Source organism: Dipteris shenzhenensis, chromosome 11 (genome assembly GCF_047967505.1).
Source record: "Dipteris shenzhenensis isolate YYH24624 ecotype China chromosome 11, Dip_SZ_1.0, whole genome shotgun sequence".
In the NCBI taxonomy this organism is placed as follows: Eukaryota; Viridiplantae; Streptophyta; class Polypodiopsida; order Gleicheniales; family Dipteridaceae; genus Dipteris; species Dipteris shenzhenensis.
In genome coordinates this window covers 14,533,292-14,549,613 of record NC_141606.1, presented here as the reverse complement: position 1 = coordinate 14,549,613, position 16,322 = coordinate 14,533,292, and the positions used below count along the sequence as shown (strand labels likewise).

Here is a 16,322-nt window from a genome sequence, read left to right as displayed (position 1 = left end):
ACAAGATTTCTTCAGAAGGTATTAGCATTGATCTGGATCGTATCCAGAAGGTTTTAGAATGGCCTATCTCTCAGACTGTGAAACAACTTCGTTCTTTCTTAGGATTCACGGTATTTCTACGGAAGTCTGTGCGTGATTATTCACACATCACGGCACCCTTGACCAACATATTGAAAGTTCGTGGACGCAGGTCTACCCAGCCGATCTCTTGGAATGATGCATTGAACAAGGCTTTTGAAACCTTGAAGTTAACTATCAAGGAAGCACCCGTTCTTGCATTACCCGATCCTACCCGGCGGCCTTATGTTTTAGAGGCCGATGCGAGTGATTTTGCGATTGGGGCAGCTTTATTCCAAGAGGGCAGACCTGTAGCTTTTGAGAGTAAGAAGCTAGACGACACCTAATATCGTTGGCTCACACTAGAAAAAGAACTCTATGCAGTTGTGTATGCTTTGAAGGTTTGGAGACACTACTTGTATGGTTCGAAGTTTCTTGTATTGACCGATCATCAGTGAATCAAGTATGTGTGTGATGGCTCTGAATTGCGGGGACGGAAGGCTAGATGGGCAGAATTAATGCAAAATTTTGATTTTGAAATACGTTAGCGAAAGGGTTCGCTGAATAGTGTGGCGGATGCCTTAAGTCGAGTCAAGTTTGTAAATGCTATGTCATTTATGGAAATATCCTCAGGCCTATTTCAATCCTTGAGAGGGCTTTGCGCAACTGATAGTCATTTTAGTTCTTATTGGCAGATTGTCCAGGATGGGAGCTCTACGGTTGACTAGGACCTAGGGATTGTGCCACCTACGGTACAGGCGGCGGGAGGTCAGTGGATGATTAGGAACGGTTTGTTGTTCTGGAATGGAAAGATATGTGTGCCAGATGTTTTGGATCTTCGATCCAAGATTCCCTGGGAGTGTCATGATGCTCCTAGTGCTGGACATCCAGGTATACATCAGACTCTGTCTCTTGTGAAGCATACCTTTTATTGGCCTAAGATGCGTGCATTTATTGAAAACTATGTGGTAGGTTGTCGGGTTTGTCAGATTACTAAGACAGAATGCCTTAGAAGCGCGGGTTTATTACAGCCATTGCAAATCCCGAGTAATAAATGGGAAAGTATTTACATGGATTTTATTACCAGTTTGCCAAGAACGCGCAAGGGTCATGACTCCATTTAGGTCATAGTGGACCGTTTGACAAAAATGGCTAGATTCTTATCTACTAGAACAAACATCTCAGCTGTTCAGCTGGCTCACGAGTTTGTGGACCACTTGTTTAAGCTGTATGGTTTGCCCTCTGACATAGTCAGTGACAGGGACTTGAAGTTTACAAGTAACTTCTGGACACTTGTTTTTGAGAAGTTAGAAACTATCTAAGTATGAGTTCCTCAGATCATGCACAGTCTAATGGCAGTACAGAGAAGGTCAACCAATTGGTTGAAGATATGCTTCGGGCGTATGTTTCTAAGAGACAGTCTTCATGGGAAGATTATCTACCTATGATAGAATTTGCTTATAACAGTGCGAAGCATTCAAGTACTGGCTACAGTCCTTTTATGCTTATGTATGGGTTTCAACCTAAGTCACTAGTTATGGTTGGGTTAAAGGGAATCCAAAATGATGCTGCAAAGACCTTCTTGCAAGACATGCAAGAAATGTTGAAGTTTGCCAAGGAGTCTATTAGAAGTACCCAAGATTGGGACAGATTTTATACTAATAGACATCGTTCACTTAGAGAGTTCTCTGAAGGAACGATAATATATTTAAGAATTCCCAAGGAATCCAAGAGCCGAAGTACTGGTTTGGTTCTAAAGTTATCCCCCAGATACTGTGGTCCGTTTAAGGTTATTAACAGAATTGGACCAGTTGCATATAGACTAGAATTGCCTCCTGATGTTAAAGTACATCCAGTATTTCATGTCAGTAGACTGAAAGAGTTATTGGGTGTGGATGATCAACTTGCTTTAACATCCAGTATTTCATGTCAGTAGACTGAAAGAGTTATTGGGTGTGGATGATCAACTTGTTCCTCCTCAAGAAATAATAGCAGTTACAGATTTGACTTTTATTCCACACGAACTTGAGAATATTCTTGAATTTCGTGATAGACAGATTCATAATCGAACTATCACGGAATACAAGATCAAGTGGAAAGATCGTGTTGAGGAGGATGCAATATTGCTTGTGTAGTGTTCGTGTGAAGAAGAGAATGTCGACTTAGCATTACAATTTTAAGTTTAACCAAATAAATCAATAGAAATAGTTGATCTCTGCTACTTGTCAGAGCGGTGCTTATGCAAAAGCATGTTTCGAGGATTTATTTAATTAGAACAAGAAATTTATAAGCATGAATAGAAAATTAATACCACCACACATCATTCTTCACACATAGTATTCAAACTAAAAATAATTGAAAGAATGAATCATGGAAAAAGCGAGCCAAGTGGGGTGCGAACGCGGATCACCCCTTGCCAGAGCTCAAGCTTATTGCATGGCTCTAAGATGAGAAGTCCCAACTGTCAATTCCAGCCATCGTTGAAATGAAAGCTACACCAAAGGATGTAGGTACTTTTGGTCTTGATCAATGACACCATGGCACTATGAACCACTAAGTCAAGATTGGAGGCAATATTGCAGACATGCAAAGGGTTGTTTTGTTTACATCCCGTCTTCCACCCTCCTTACTGCCATGCTCCAGTGCACCATGTTCCATGTTTCTTGGTTCTAGACATGGAGACCCTGAAGTGGTCGCGACAGAGATCTTGTTTCATAGGCTTGAGAGAGGTATCGAGACAATTGTTAGACATTGTACATTATCAAGCTCAAGCATCAGGATTTGCATGAGGCAACATGGTTGATGAATATTTTTTCACGGATTCCTTATGGTGCACTTCAACAAGGCCATGTCAGCCAAGTCATCCTGCCATGTGGGATAGAAAGCGTGTTGCTACATCATAGATCAGGGCAAGTGCTTCCTATTATTGGGCTGGGTCAACATTGATAAAATGAGGCTTCCCACTCTTCCTATCCCATCAACAGTGAATGGATCTACATCACCAAACAGCCTACACAGGCTCAGCTCACAAGGAATAGGAGAGGAGCAACAGTGCTCCAATCTCCACTCCACCTTCCAAGGAAGGCCCTGCTTTCACCTTTATAGAAGGAGTATACCTTCTAGACATTGATAATCATTCAGCCATTAGTATAAAAAATACTCTATTGAGGGGGGCAACTTGTACCAGTATTTCGTGACACCCTCAGCCACATGTATGGATGCACATGTGGATTCTCTGTCTTATTTCACTTAGTCTTTACGTTTCCATACTTGTAAGAGAAGAACTACGCGTGCACAAGCAAATGTTGTTGGGTATTATGAAATCATTTTCTTTAGACTTCTTGGACTTGGAGTATGGATCGTAACAAAATGTCACTATGTTGTGACCTTTATTTTGAACATTAAAGGTGGATTTTGTGGGGGAGAAAATTACTGTGTTTGTATTGCCATTTGTATACTTTTTTTGTCACAAATCTGTGGGTGTGGTATACATGAAACCGAGTTTTCCACCACTATTAAATTTAGAAACATGTGCGTTCCTTTTTCTTTTTTTTAATGGGTTCTGGCTTCATTTATTATGTCTAGTAATTGGCTGGCGATCTCCTATGATCTTATTAATAATATCCAACTGTTGATGTAGGATGTTGGCTTTAGTGTTGAGTACATTGATGATACGGGAACAAGAACGGTATTCTCGCAGACTTCACCTTAACATTTTCTTTTCACATAAGAGATGAAATTGTGTTTTGAAAGGTTTCCAAGGCAAATATTGCAATACATAATGGCCTTAATGATTGTGCTAGGCAATGAATTGGTGTAGGACCAATATTGGTCTTATCCTTGTACAACCTCATAGCTCCCTGATTTTGGGTTGGGGTGTTTGTTCGTACATTCATGATTATAGTTTAATACTCTATTTAAGGTACTCAAAAGGACAAATGTAACCACTAATCCTATAAGATGAGGATACATAGTCATAGGAAATTTGATTGATTAATCCACAATGCATTAGGTTTCTACTTTTACTACCCCATCTTTGGTCCAAAAATTAATGTTTATCGGTAAAGGATCAATGCACACAAGGGCACCCATAGAAACACAATCTTTACTGGCCGGCTACAAGGAAAATAGGGCTAAGTCATGAAGTTTTGTGGTGATCGCTTGTCGTATTTGATTTTTGTTTGATGAAAGCTAAAAAGCAAGACCTGTATTAAAAAAAGAAAAGGTGCACAGAAGTTGTAGATGTCCTTTTGTGTTAAAATTTCTTCTAGATGATTTGTTCATAACTCTAGGGGATTGTTTATTCCAAGAAAGCATTGATATTCTGATGGGTCCTAATTGTGCTATTTCTTACCAAACTTTTACCTTTTTACTTATGAAATTGATTTTTTGTAACGATCGATCACTTGTGAGACTTGTCCAATCGTTCTTCATAAACTTTGTCAGGTTAGAAGATTCATAGATGACCTATTTGTCCCAGAAGTTTCAAACTTTAAAGATTTTATGTACAATTATTCAAAATTCTTTCATTTATCCTTGGGAGTTTTATGAAGTTGTATAGGTAGTGAAAGCTATTGTAGTTTCTTGGACCGTAGCCTTAATCAATGTTCTTAGTTTTAGAAGTTGATGTGTACGATAACCGACCGCAACATGAGTATGCCGTGTTGAATATCATACACTTGACATTACTTAAACGTCTCTGATATGGCGAAATATGTAGTGATTACTTTGTCTTTGCACAAGTAAGAGTGCCTTTATCTCCTAATTTCGTAATTCAATCCTATTATTTTTCAGAAAGGGCTATAATACAAGAAAAGTAATGAAGAAACCCCACTCCGTCCTACATTGTAGTCGTTATTTCTTTGGAAATTTGACTTTGGGTATGTTTAGGGTCCTTAAACATAGCATCAAATTTCAAAGTGGGGAGCTTCAATGCCCGTTTTCTTTGTAGTTCTTATTTTGGAGGTGAGGCACTGGTTTAGTTTTGATTTCCTTATTTTATTACTTATTATTATTTCAACATTTAACATAAATAGATAAAATAAGAATTACAAAATAATGATAATAATTGCTTCCTTATATTTTGCGATGGTGTTTAAGTTGTTTTCTTATATGTGTGTTGGCTTATTTGTGTTTCCTTTTGTTAGCATTAGATTTCTTTTCTTTTTGATACATGGGTGACTATTGTGGGCTTAAAATTGCAATTTAAGTTTTGTTTCTTCGCGATGAGCGTGGTCGCTCTTGTTGTATTAGCAAACGTGCAATTGTGAGTTTGTGAATATTTTGTCTAAATTGCGACCTATCGTTAGTGGTGTAGTGCTTATAATCTATCTTTTGTTGTCACTTATTCTCATTTGTATAAATTTAGAGGTTACTTACCTACAAGTGTATGCTGGTCGTTATCACTTATGTATTTACAATGTAGCATAGAGTTGTAGATTGAAGTGTGGAAAGCGGCTCTCACATTAGCTTTGTGTAAAGAAGAGGTGTTGATTAATCAAAGTTGATGAAGTGTTTCACTTCCATTGGGGGTTCAAGGTTTAAGCAAGGTTATAGAGTCCAGGAAAGGGTTATAAAGTTTAGAAAAAGGATAGGGTTGAGAGAGTGGAGAGCTAGTCTCCTTTGTTGATTCAGAGGGATAAAGAGTTGAGTAGTCTACTCTAGAAGTTTGAGGGTTGCAACTTGCAAGAGTGGAGAGCTAGTCTCCTTTGCTGATTTAGAGGGATAAAGAGTTGAGTAGTCTACTCTAGAAGTTTTGAGGGTTGCAACTTGCAAGAGTAGATTAGGGGTGGGAGAAAATAATTGTGAAAATAGAAGGATATTTGGAGTGAAGACCCACTGAGGGGAGGAAGTAGATATAAGAAATGGAAAGTAGGGAGAGAGAGAGTAGGGGATTGCAAAGGATGGAGTAGGAGGTTGGAGATTGTAAAAGGCAAAACCGCCCATACCGTGTACGGAAACATGTCTTAGGATCGTATTCTTTTCTAATGTGGATCTATGGTATCCCATGTTGGTGGTGTTGAGGAAGCATAGACGGTAAGAGTGGGTGCAGACAAGAATATAAGACTGGAGTGTTGAGTAGTCTACTCTAGAAGTTTGAGGGTTGCAACTTGCAAGATTAGATTAGGAGTGGGAGAAAAGAATTGTGAAAATAGAAGGAGATTTGGAGTCAAGGGAGGGAGTAGATATGAGATATGGGAAGTAGGGAGAGAGATTAGGGGATTGCAAAGGATGGAGTAGGAGGTGGGAGATTGTAAAAAGCAAGACTGTCCATACCGTGTACGGAAACGTGTCTTAGGATCGCCTTCTTTTCTAATGTGGATCTAGCATGGTATCCCATGTTGTTGGTGTTGAGGAAGCATAGACAGTAAGAGTGGGAGTGGACAAGAATACAAGAGTGAAGTGAATGCTCTTTGGGTAAGAGTGTGATTTCTTTGTATTATACAGAGTTGATTGCACTCTCTAGTCAGCTATCGTTTCTAAGATTGCTTGGATGAACAGAATGTGGATTACTTTGTGATTAGCCTTCTCCTTTAGTGCTCGCCTCTCATGGCTAAGTCTGCCCTTCAGCTTCGGATTACCAAAAAAACTATGTACATAGACCTTTGCATAAAGGGATGTTGTGGGTATGCCACACCCACTTGCCCAGTTTACTATGAGAACCAAGGACGGTACCATTGTCTCTTTTAGGAGGGGCATGGTTTCAAGTCTCTCTCCCGGCTGATTCACTTCCATGACCAGGTCTGCGTCCTCTATTTGATGGAGATGGGACGACACAGAGAGACCCTATTCCGTCAGATTAGATGGGAGGTGGGCTGGATACAGAGATGTCTCGACTCTCCAGCCCCATAGCAAGAGACGACCTGACAGATGCAAATACGAGACATTTTCGCAACTTACAGGGGAGCCACCATGGCACCTAGTTATGTGTTTTAGACTAAGAGATTATATACTAGTTTTGAGTTTTGAATCTTTAGTTTCACATAGTACTCAGGAGAGGGCCTTAGAAGTTAGCGAGCCTTCTACTTCAGCCCACATTGGTCCGTATGAGTTACTCTTGGATTGTAGTTTGTCTCATAGGTCTGCGAGGCCTTCCGAATATGGTAATACATCTCTCTCTCTCTCTCCTCTCTCTTGCTACGTGCACAAAGTAATCCACATTCTGTGTTGATGTATATATAAATTTAGATATATAAATACACACACACACACACACACACACACACACACGTGAAGCTGTACAAGGTCCTCTTAAATGACCTGGTTTGCCTCATGGTACGTGAGTGGAATAGATGGGCCTCCAGACTACATTGAAAAGGTGGCAATTTGTCCATGTGAGTCATCTGCATGCATGAGTAGACCAACATCTCTAATCTCCCTTGGCCGCTAATGCCATGGATGCGGAAAGGGCCAGCCATGATAACCTACATTTGTCTAAGGTCGTGGAACCAAAATCTTTGACTCAATGGAGGTATGTGATTATCAAATGCTGTGTCAAGCTGGAGGGGGGCAAATCTGAACTCAGCTAGGAGGATCTAGTGTGGTTTTCTACAGATTGTCCATGCAAGTAGTAAAACTTATGGTGGGTTCAAACCACTGGCCCACCCATGGAGCAGTATATAGAATTGGAGGATGGCCACCGAGTGTGGTGGTTCACACCATGATGATCTATCAGACTACTAATTTATGTCACGAACCTATGATTGGTGCAACGGTTGGAGGGGATGGAATGGGCCAATCATGTAGCAGTTGGAGGAGCTGGCCATGGATTGAGCGACCTTCATGGGCCGGGTTGTGTCATTGTCTGGGCTCGTCCTCCTATTGGGCCAACTAGGACTGCAGCCCTTCACAACACCTTTTGGAGGATGGCGGTCGAGTGTTGTGAACCTCAGCCTTAGAGCTCGGTGCTGGAGAGAGTCGAAGAGAAGAAACTTGATCATGGGATCGTGGAAATGAGAATGAAGCGTTGGTGCTCAAGCTTGCCAAGTGCGGCATAGCCCTTGCTCAATCGGGTCTGCGTAGCTGGTCTCATCGTGAAGATCGGGCCGGACAAGAGCACTCCTAAATACGTATAGGTTGCAACAATCTCTACTAACAACCCCTCAAAAGTAAAGTGCTCTCTATGCCTGATTGCCTATGATTGTGTCTCACAAAAGGTCTTAAATACATTAAGACATTGTTGGAGACCACCCTTAGCGGAAGAAGAGAGTAAGACCATATGGTCCATGTAGAGGAGAATCTGAACCAAGGATCCACATCTAAGATGAGACCATGCCTCCTAGTGTCTCGATCTCAAGCTCATCTATGTAGAGGCCAAACAAGGTTGGTGACAAATGACAACCCTGTTTGACTCCGATCATGCCCCTGACGTCTTAGTTTCGCTCGACCCTTGCTTGAAATCCTCTCATAAATTGTCAACAGTGCCCAAATAATCTTGATGGTCTCCCAGATCCTGTAGCGGCCCATGGCACTATGTCAAAAGCCTTGTGGAAATCCACAAAGCAGCAGTAAACCCTTTATCTCTTTGCCTTGGCCTCCTCCATGACACCTCGTAGTGTGAGGATGTGATCCAACGCCGCGTGATTGGTATGAACCCCTGCCTGTCCAGCAGCTCTGAGTCCCCGTGCTCCTCAAACTGGCTATGTGGAGAGAGAGACTCCAGCAGCTCTAAGTCCCTCGTGCTCTGCAAACTGGCTAATTTTCATGTGGATTGAGAGAGAGAGAGAGAGAGAAGAATAAAGATAGAAAGATATATTAACGTCCACTGGAGGCCTCGCGGGCCCATGGGACGAGGTGACACCAAAGGGGTAAAACTCGTACAGGCTACAAGGGGCTGAGGCAAAGGGCACGCTAAGACCCTTTGCTGAGTACTGTGCTGAAATAAAAAGAGCTCAATGGTTCATGCAAAATCAAGTACAAAAATATATATCATATCATGTGCTATCTGCTATCTGGAGCAGGCTGGGAACTGGAACTGGAAACTGGAAACTCAGAAACCGAAACCCGGCACTGTGGTGGTTCGTCTATGAGTGGCAAAAATGTCTCGAATTTGAGTCTGTCTGACTATGTGGAGAGAGAGACTCCAGCGACTCCCTCGTGCTATGCAAACTGGCTAATTTGTATGTGGATGGAGAGAGAGAGAGAGAGAGAGAGAGAGAGAGAGATTTTCAAAGAGGCGGTCCATTGAAGATCCAACAATACCTTGTGGGACAAAGGTTTTAAACTATCATCAGTTATTACAGATTGCCAACATAGAGATGTGTAGCTCTCTGTGTCTGCGTCCAAAGCAATTGTTGCTAGAGTGTGCGCCTGTCAGGGGCATGCTTCAGCCATGGCACTGAACACGAAACATGTGGATAGCAGCCGCAGGGTTGTGGCAGGAGCATACAGCGACAAACAGGTCCACATGGCAGCCACGTTCTTCCGTATGCTGATGGCTGCTTTTGAGTGATACCCATGCACACTAGGTGTCTTGCCTTAATTAATCAATTAAAGTGAAAATACACCTGTGGGACAAGCAATGTTCAGGCTACCGCACAGGCCGCCGTACAACCCTCCAATGAAGTGTCAATCCATGTCAGCAAGCAGCAGCTTATAGATGGCAGAACAACACACATCAGCCAGTTGGCTGCAGTAGGTGAGCGGGGGAGATTAGTGGAAGAGAGCAAGAGAGTGAGAGTGAGAGAGACACTCAAATGCGGGTGTGAAGAATGATTGAGCCACACCACAAACTCAGTTGTGTTTTATTAGGATTAGGTTTACCCTATGACTGTCTTAAGACAGTCATAGGTGTCCTATCTTTAATTCTTTTAATTAAGGGTTGGCAATGTGCCTTTACCCCAACAACCTCCCACCTAAAGGCCAATGTGCCTAAAGGGGAGAAAAGAATAAAAATTACAGCAATATACAGTTACTGTATACAAGACCATAAAGTAAGAATGGTCTCATCCTAATCCCATGATGTGGCGGCAATGTGCAAACCGCTCTGTAGGCAGGCTCTTAGTGAGCAACTCTGCAGGATTATCATCAGTATGCACCTTCACAAGCTCAAGTCGCTTGTCTTCCAGTACCTCCCTGATGAAATGATATTTGACCTCTATGTGCTTGGTCTTCTGATGAAAGACCGGATTCTTTGCCAACATGATAGCACTCTGACTATCACAATGCAAAACTGGCATATCTCCTATAATGCCCAAATCTCCCACCAGCCGAGTAAGCCATATTGCTTCCTTGCAAGCCTCAGTGGCGGCAACATATTCAGCTTCTGTGGTTGACAGTGCAACGCATTTCTGCAACCGAGACACCCATGATATAGCACCTCCTGCAAATGTGAAAATATATCCGGTAGTAGACTTCCGGTTATCCGCATTCCCTGCATAGTCTGAATCTGTAAAACCATGCACCAATGCATCCTGCCTACCATAGCATATGCACAAGTCTTTGGTACCCTTGAGATACCTCAAGACACCTTTCACTGCTTCCCAATGCCGCTTGCCTGGATTTGCCATATACCTGCTGATGACTCCCACCGCAAAAGCAATATCCGGACGAGTGGCAACCATGGCATACATCAAAGATCCAACTGCAGATGCATACGGAACCTTGGCCATTTCAGCCTTATCATCATCTGATCTGGGGCTGTCCTTACTGCTGAGTTTTAAATGTGGAGGCAACGGGGTACTAATGGACTTCCCCCCCTCCATTTTAAACCTCTGCAGTACTTTGTCAATGTACTCTTTCTGTGACAGAAACAAAAGTCCCTTGGACCTGTCACGGGTAATACGCATGCCAAGAATATGATTTGCATCACCCAAGTCTTTCATGTCAAAAGACTTATGCAGTTGTTTCTTCAAAGCACTAATCTCATGCTGAGATTTACTGGCAATAAGCATGTCATCCACATATAGAATGAGTAGCATCAAACTGCCATCCTTTGCCCGTTTGGTGTATAAGCAATGATCGGTCTCACACCGATGATACCCTTGGGACTGCATGAAGGCATCAAACTTCTTGTACCATTCTCTTGGCGCCTGCTTGAGTCCATACAAGCTCCTTTTGAGCTTACACACAAGCTGCTCTTTCCCTTTAACAGCATATCCCTCTGGCTGACTCATATAGATCTCATCATGGAGATCTCCGTGAAGAAAATCTGTCTTCACATCCATCTGACATAAATCCATGTCATCATGAGCAACAAGAGCTAACACTGCTCTCAAAGTAGTCATTTTGACTACAGGGGAAAAAATCTCATCAAAGTCAATGCCCTTCTCCTGCTTAAATCCCTTGGCAACCAATCTGGCCTTATACCTCGGTAAAGCATTTGAATCCACTTTGACTTTGTAAACCCACTTGCATGGCAAAACTTTTCTGCCTGCAGGTAACTGCACCAAGTCCCATGTATCATTCTGAAGTAGAGAGTCCATTTCTGACTGCATGGCTTTCTCCCACTTCTTTTTCTCTGTTCTTCCCATAGCTTCCTTGAAGCTGGAAGGCTCACCACAATCTGTCAGCATGATAAAATCAACCACATTATTGGCTCCTGGAACAAACCTGGCAGGAGGCCGTTGTGCACGGGTGCTCCTCCTAACAAAATGTTCCGGATTAGGCTGCTGTCCAGCCTGTTCTTCATGCATGACGGGTGGCTGTACCACCATATCTGGCTGTTCTACAGCCCCATCTGTTGGCACATCCAGTGGTGCATCATTGGCAAAATTATCTGGCTGATTTTCAGCCTGTATACCCTCTTGAACAGGGTGATCTGCAGCAGCCTGCTGCTGCATATAAATGGGCATTCTTTGCTGTCCAACATCATCATAGAGAACCCTCCTGTATTCCACAGGTTGTACGGGTTCTTTGTGTACACTATCTTCTTTAAAGATGACATCATTGCTGCGTATAATCTTCCGTTTAACGGGATCCCATAACCTGTACCCCATTTCACCTTCGTCACCATAACCCATAAAGATGCATCTGATAGACTTTGGATCCAGTTTGGTGCGTAGATCTTTGCGTACATGAGCAAAGCACTCGCAGCCAAATACACGTAAGTGCTTATATGAGGGTGGCTTGCCAGACCACACCGCCTCTGGCACTTTCAACTCCAAAGCCTTATTTGGTGACCTGTTAATAATGTGAACTGCTGTTTGCACGGCTTCTGCCCAAAAGCCATGGGGTAATGCAGCATAAGACAACATACATCGAACCTTCTCCTGTATAGTTCGATTCATCCGCTCACTTGCACCATTTTGAGATGCATTATGAGGGGCTGTGAGTTCCTGTTTGATGCCCTTAGCTTGGCAAAACTGCACAAAAGCATGTGACACATACTCACCCCCATTATCGGATCTGAGGCATTTCAGCCTACGACCTGTCCGATTCTCAACCTGAGCGACAAACTTCTTGAAAGCATCTAAGGCATCTCCCTTATGCTTCAAGAAATAGACCCACACCTTTCGTGTGGCATCATCAATGAAAGTAATAAAATATTTTGCACCCCCTAGTGATAACTGTGGCATCTCACACAAATCAGTGTGCACTAGATCAAGTGGTGCTCTATTCTGGGGAGGTCTCCTCTTATGAGGAGTCACATAATGCTTGCCAAAAATACAATGATCACAAGTAGGCAAATCTGAAAAAGAGAGAGGCGGCAGATAACCCAAGCGTGACAATTCTTGCATTCCTTTAACAGACATGTGTCCCAACCGGCTATGCCACAATGAAACCTTTGGCAGCTCGGTTATGGCAACAACATGATTACCCACACTGGAAACATAAAGAGGGTACAAGGTATCACTCTTAAAACCCTTAGCCACTACAGTCTGGCCATCAGTAATCACCCATTTGGAATCCCCAAATGTGGTGTGGTAACCACTGTCATCCAATAAGCCAGTGCTAATCAGATTTTTCTTGATTTGCGGCACATGGCGAACACCATCAAGCATAAATGACTGTCCATCAGGAAATACTATCTGTATACTGCCAATCCCTGCAATCTGACATGCATAGTTGTTCCCAAGATGAACAACTCCATGAGTACCTGTGTAGGAAGTAAACCACTCCCTATGAGAAGTAACATGAAAAGAAGCACCTGAATCCAAGAGCCAGGTGTGCATGTCATGGCCATCAATAACCAAAGCATGTGCTATTACAGCAGAAGAGCATAAAACATCATGTATGTCACTGTCACTGTCCTCTGCTGCAACATTCACTGCATCCAAGTCATCTGCCTTGGCCTTGCCTTTGCCTTTGCTTGCATTTCCTGCATCCTTTGTTTCAGCCTTCTTGGCTTTCTGATCCCGTATGAACTTGAAGCACTTCGACTTCACATGTCCCTTCTTGCCACAATAAAAGCATTCAATGTCCTTTTTGCCACGGGACTGACTGCGGGATTTGGACTTACTAGCAGATCTCCCCTTCTGCTGAGTCCTGCCTCTGTCCTGTACCTGCAAAGCATTTGAAGACTTGCTACCCGCATTATTCTTCCTGCTCATCTCCTCCATAAGGAGAGAGCTCTCTACATCAGCATAAATAAGAGTGGCATTCGAGTTTGACAGGGTGGTCTTGAAAGTGTCCCAACTCTCGGGGAGGGTACACAGCAAGAAAGTAGTCATCTAAGAGAAAATGCCCACCGATCTATCCGAGGTCATGCTATCTCGGCTAGAGCATAACATTGCAAGCTTTCCATTTGTTGCATGCTGTAAATAGCTTCCGGTTTCTTCATGGAATTCATAATAACTAAATGCAAAGGAAAAGATATTGCAGCCATAAGAAATCTTGGAGTAACTTTTGCCTGTCCCCATTACAATTACTAATATGTTGGGGACATTAACCAACTTCGTTATCAACTGTCACAGAACTACCTTCTGAAATTTAAATTTGGGACCAGGAAGTAAAATATCAATGCATGATGATCCTCCAATGTCTGTTGATAGTAATTCTGCGTCCGCTCTTACTTGTTTCCCGAATATTTCCATTTACTTCCCATACCGTGGGGCACATGTTCAAATCTCATAATCTCTTTCTCTTGGATATTCATACGACTCTAAAATGCACTATTTGTATATGTTTGGAGCATGTGCAATTTTCTTGCATGCACGTATGCAAGAGAGTGATGTTTGTGTCCATGCGTGCATAGATATGCACAAAATCCAATTTGGAAATTGCTATATTAAAGGTACTTTACTAAAGGCTTGCTGGAGTTGTCTAGAGACATTGATGATGGCATTAGCTAGAATTAAGGATACTGGAATCCCCATTTACTGATTACTGTCAATGAAACGTTCTGCAGGCCATGCTACCATACCAACGTTATGAGTCGAATCAGGTGACTTGTCATTCAATGACTGTAGGGGATTCTTCAATAGAACAAATTAGTGTGAGATTAGATTGGAACTTCCCCCACTTCAGAAATTGGGGAGTCATCTGAAGCAGTAGTTTATTGTCAGTGGTTAGATTTCAATTAAAATTGTCCCCCGTCTCTATGTTGTTACAGACTTCCAGTGAACATTTTGGAATGTTGTCATATGGTGCAAAACTGAATGAGATGAAGTGAATTTGAATTGTTGTGTCGTAGGGAAACTTTTATTCACCGTTCGTGGGTTCTTTCAAGCTTATTTGGGATAACACATATTCCACATTTAACCGCAAGGTATAAAGGGTTTATGATAGCACATCTGTGTGCAGGCTATTGCATACATTGGAATGTTTGCACATGTTTTCATGAATTGATCTTCTGATTTTTTAAAACTTCACCATTGTTACTCATTTGGCAGTCTTTACGCTATAAAGTGGATACTATCCCTCCTGTTGTTGAAGCACCTGTGGAGAAATCAGTGACAGGAGAAGCTTAATTACCACCACTAGGTATTTGAGTGGCTCGATCCTCATCTTGGATGCATATTGAAATGGCTGAGGCAGTACACGTATTTTCTCAATGTACAGTAGGGTTCCTTTAGAAAAATGTGTCCATGGTGTTTACACCAGCAGCAGGACCTTGACCTTTCTTCAGGATGCAAATCAACCTTCTAACGTGTATTGATTGGCCTATTTATCACATGCAAGGACTACCAGCGTGTCTGGTAGAGCCCAAGCATCATATGGTGGATTGTGCTTTCTTGGAGGTTCATTGTATTGACTTGGAATTCTTTGAATGAAGTAAATCATTCTTTCAGATGGAGTTTGAGAGTTCCAGATGCTCTTATGGCCTCAATATTTTTATTTGTAAACACTTGCAAGGGTTTTAGTTTGGGTATTCTGAAATAAAAACCTTTCAAGGCAATTCGTAAATAATAACAATTTCATGATCACCTTTGTTTTTTACAGACACAAAAATGGAATATAGAAAGTGCGTAGCAACTATGGGTCTAGGGCTACTTTGACCTGGGCCAATCGTTGAATAGAGTGGTTGACAAATACGGGGGTGCCTTGTGGCATGCTTCATGATTGGCTTGTTGACACCTTTGGAAGGGCTAGGGATGTGTGTTTCTTCATTGCTAATTTGCTATGATTTAGTGATTGCTTGGAACTGCATTGGTAGTTCGTCGTGCTGGTGTGATATAGTCCATCCTTAGCTCTTTGAGGGTGCTTTTTCTCTTTCTACTCCAGTTTTTGCCTTGATGCTTCTGTTCTTTGCATTTGTGTGTTGCATCCGTTTGTTTGCTCCTGGTTTGTGCGTGCCATGGGGTTGTGCAGCTATTCCATTTTCATTTACCATTGTTTTTGGCTTCCATTGTGGGTGTGCATGTTTTGTTGGAGTCATCTTGTGTCCGGTCGTAAAACTTTGTAAATGAATTCAGGCTTGGATTTGTGTGTTAACAGTTCCTTCTGTGTGCACTGCCCTGTAATATGGACACGATGCTGTTTTCCAGAAAATCCGCAGGAAGCTGTTTTTAAAGGTGTTTATGAGGTTCTGGGTACTAATGGAATTCATGGAATGTATCTTGGCTAGAGATCATAAGGCCGAGCACACACTGCCCAGAACCCGCGAAGGGATGTGGATTGTGTGGTTACCCACTAAGCACCCAGCAAATAAATAGAAAGGATGATCTCCTGGGGATCCGAGTGAGATCTGAAGGGAATACGAGGGCCAGGGCCCGTGCAAATATGGCATTGAATCACCTCTGGGCCTGAGGTGCAATGACAAGCAAGTGAACATGGGGGGTGAGGTTTGTGATTGGCTGGTGAGGGTTCAGAGCCCATGGGCTGGCAATAGGGTGGGGGTTTAGGCTCCCAAGCTGCATGGGCACTCCACTTTTTGCGCAGCAAAT

General features: G+C 42.5%; 1 protein-coding gene across 1 annotated transcript in view; it reads left to right on the top strand.

The window, feature by feature from the left end:
* LOC147896653 (uncharacterized) overlaps positions 1 to 15,226 on the top strand; it is a 56,388-nt gene extending 41,162 nt beyond the window's left edge. Inside the window, exons 12-15 of the mRNA XM_087381761.1 lie at positions 3,698 to 3,745; positions 14,345 to 14,380; positions 14,630 to 14,704; positions 14,829 to 15,226. Of these exons, the coding sequence (XP_087237887.1) occupies positions 3,698 to 3,745; positions 14,345 to 14,380; positions 14,630 to 14,704; positions 14,829 to 14,906 (237 nt within the window). The 3' untranslated portion in view covers positions 14,907 to 15,226. The remainder of the gene's footprint in view (positions 1 to 3,697; positions 3,746 to 14,344; positions 14,381 to 14,629; positions 14,705 to 14,828) is intronic.
* The last annotated feature ends 1,096 nt before the right edge of the window (positions 15,227 to 16,322 follow it).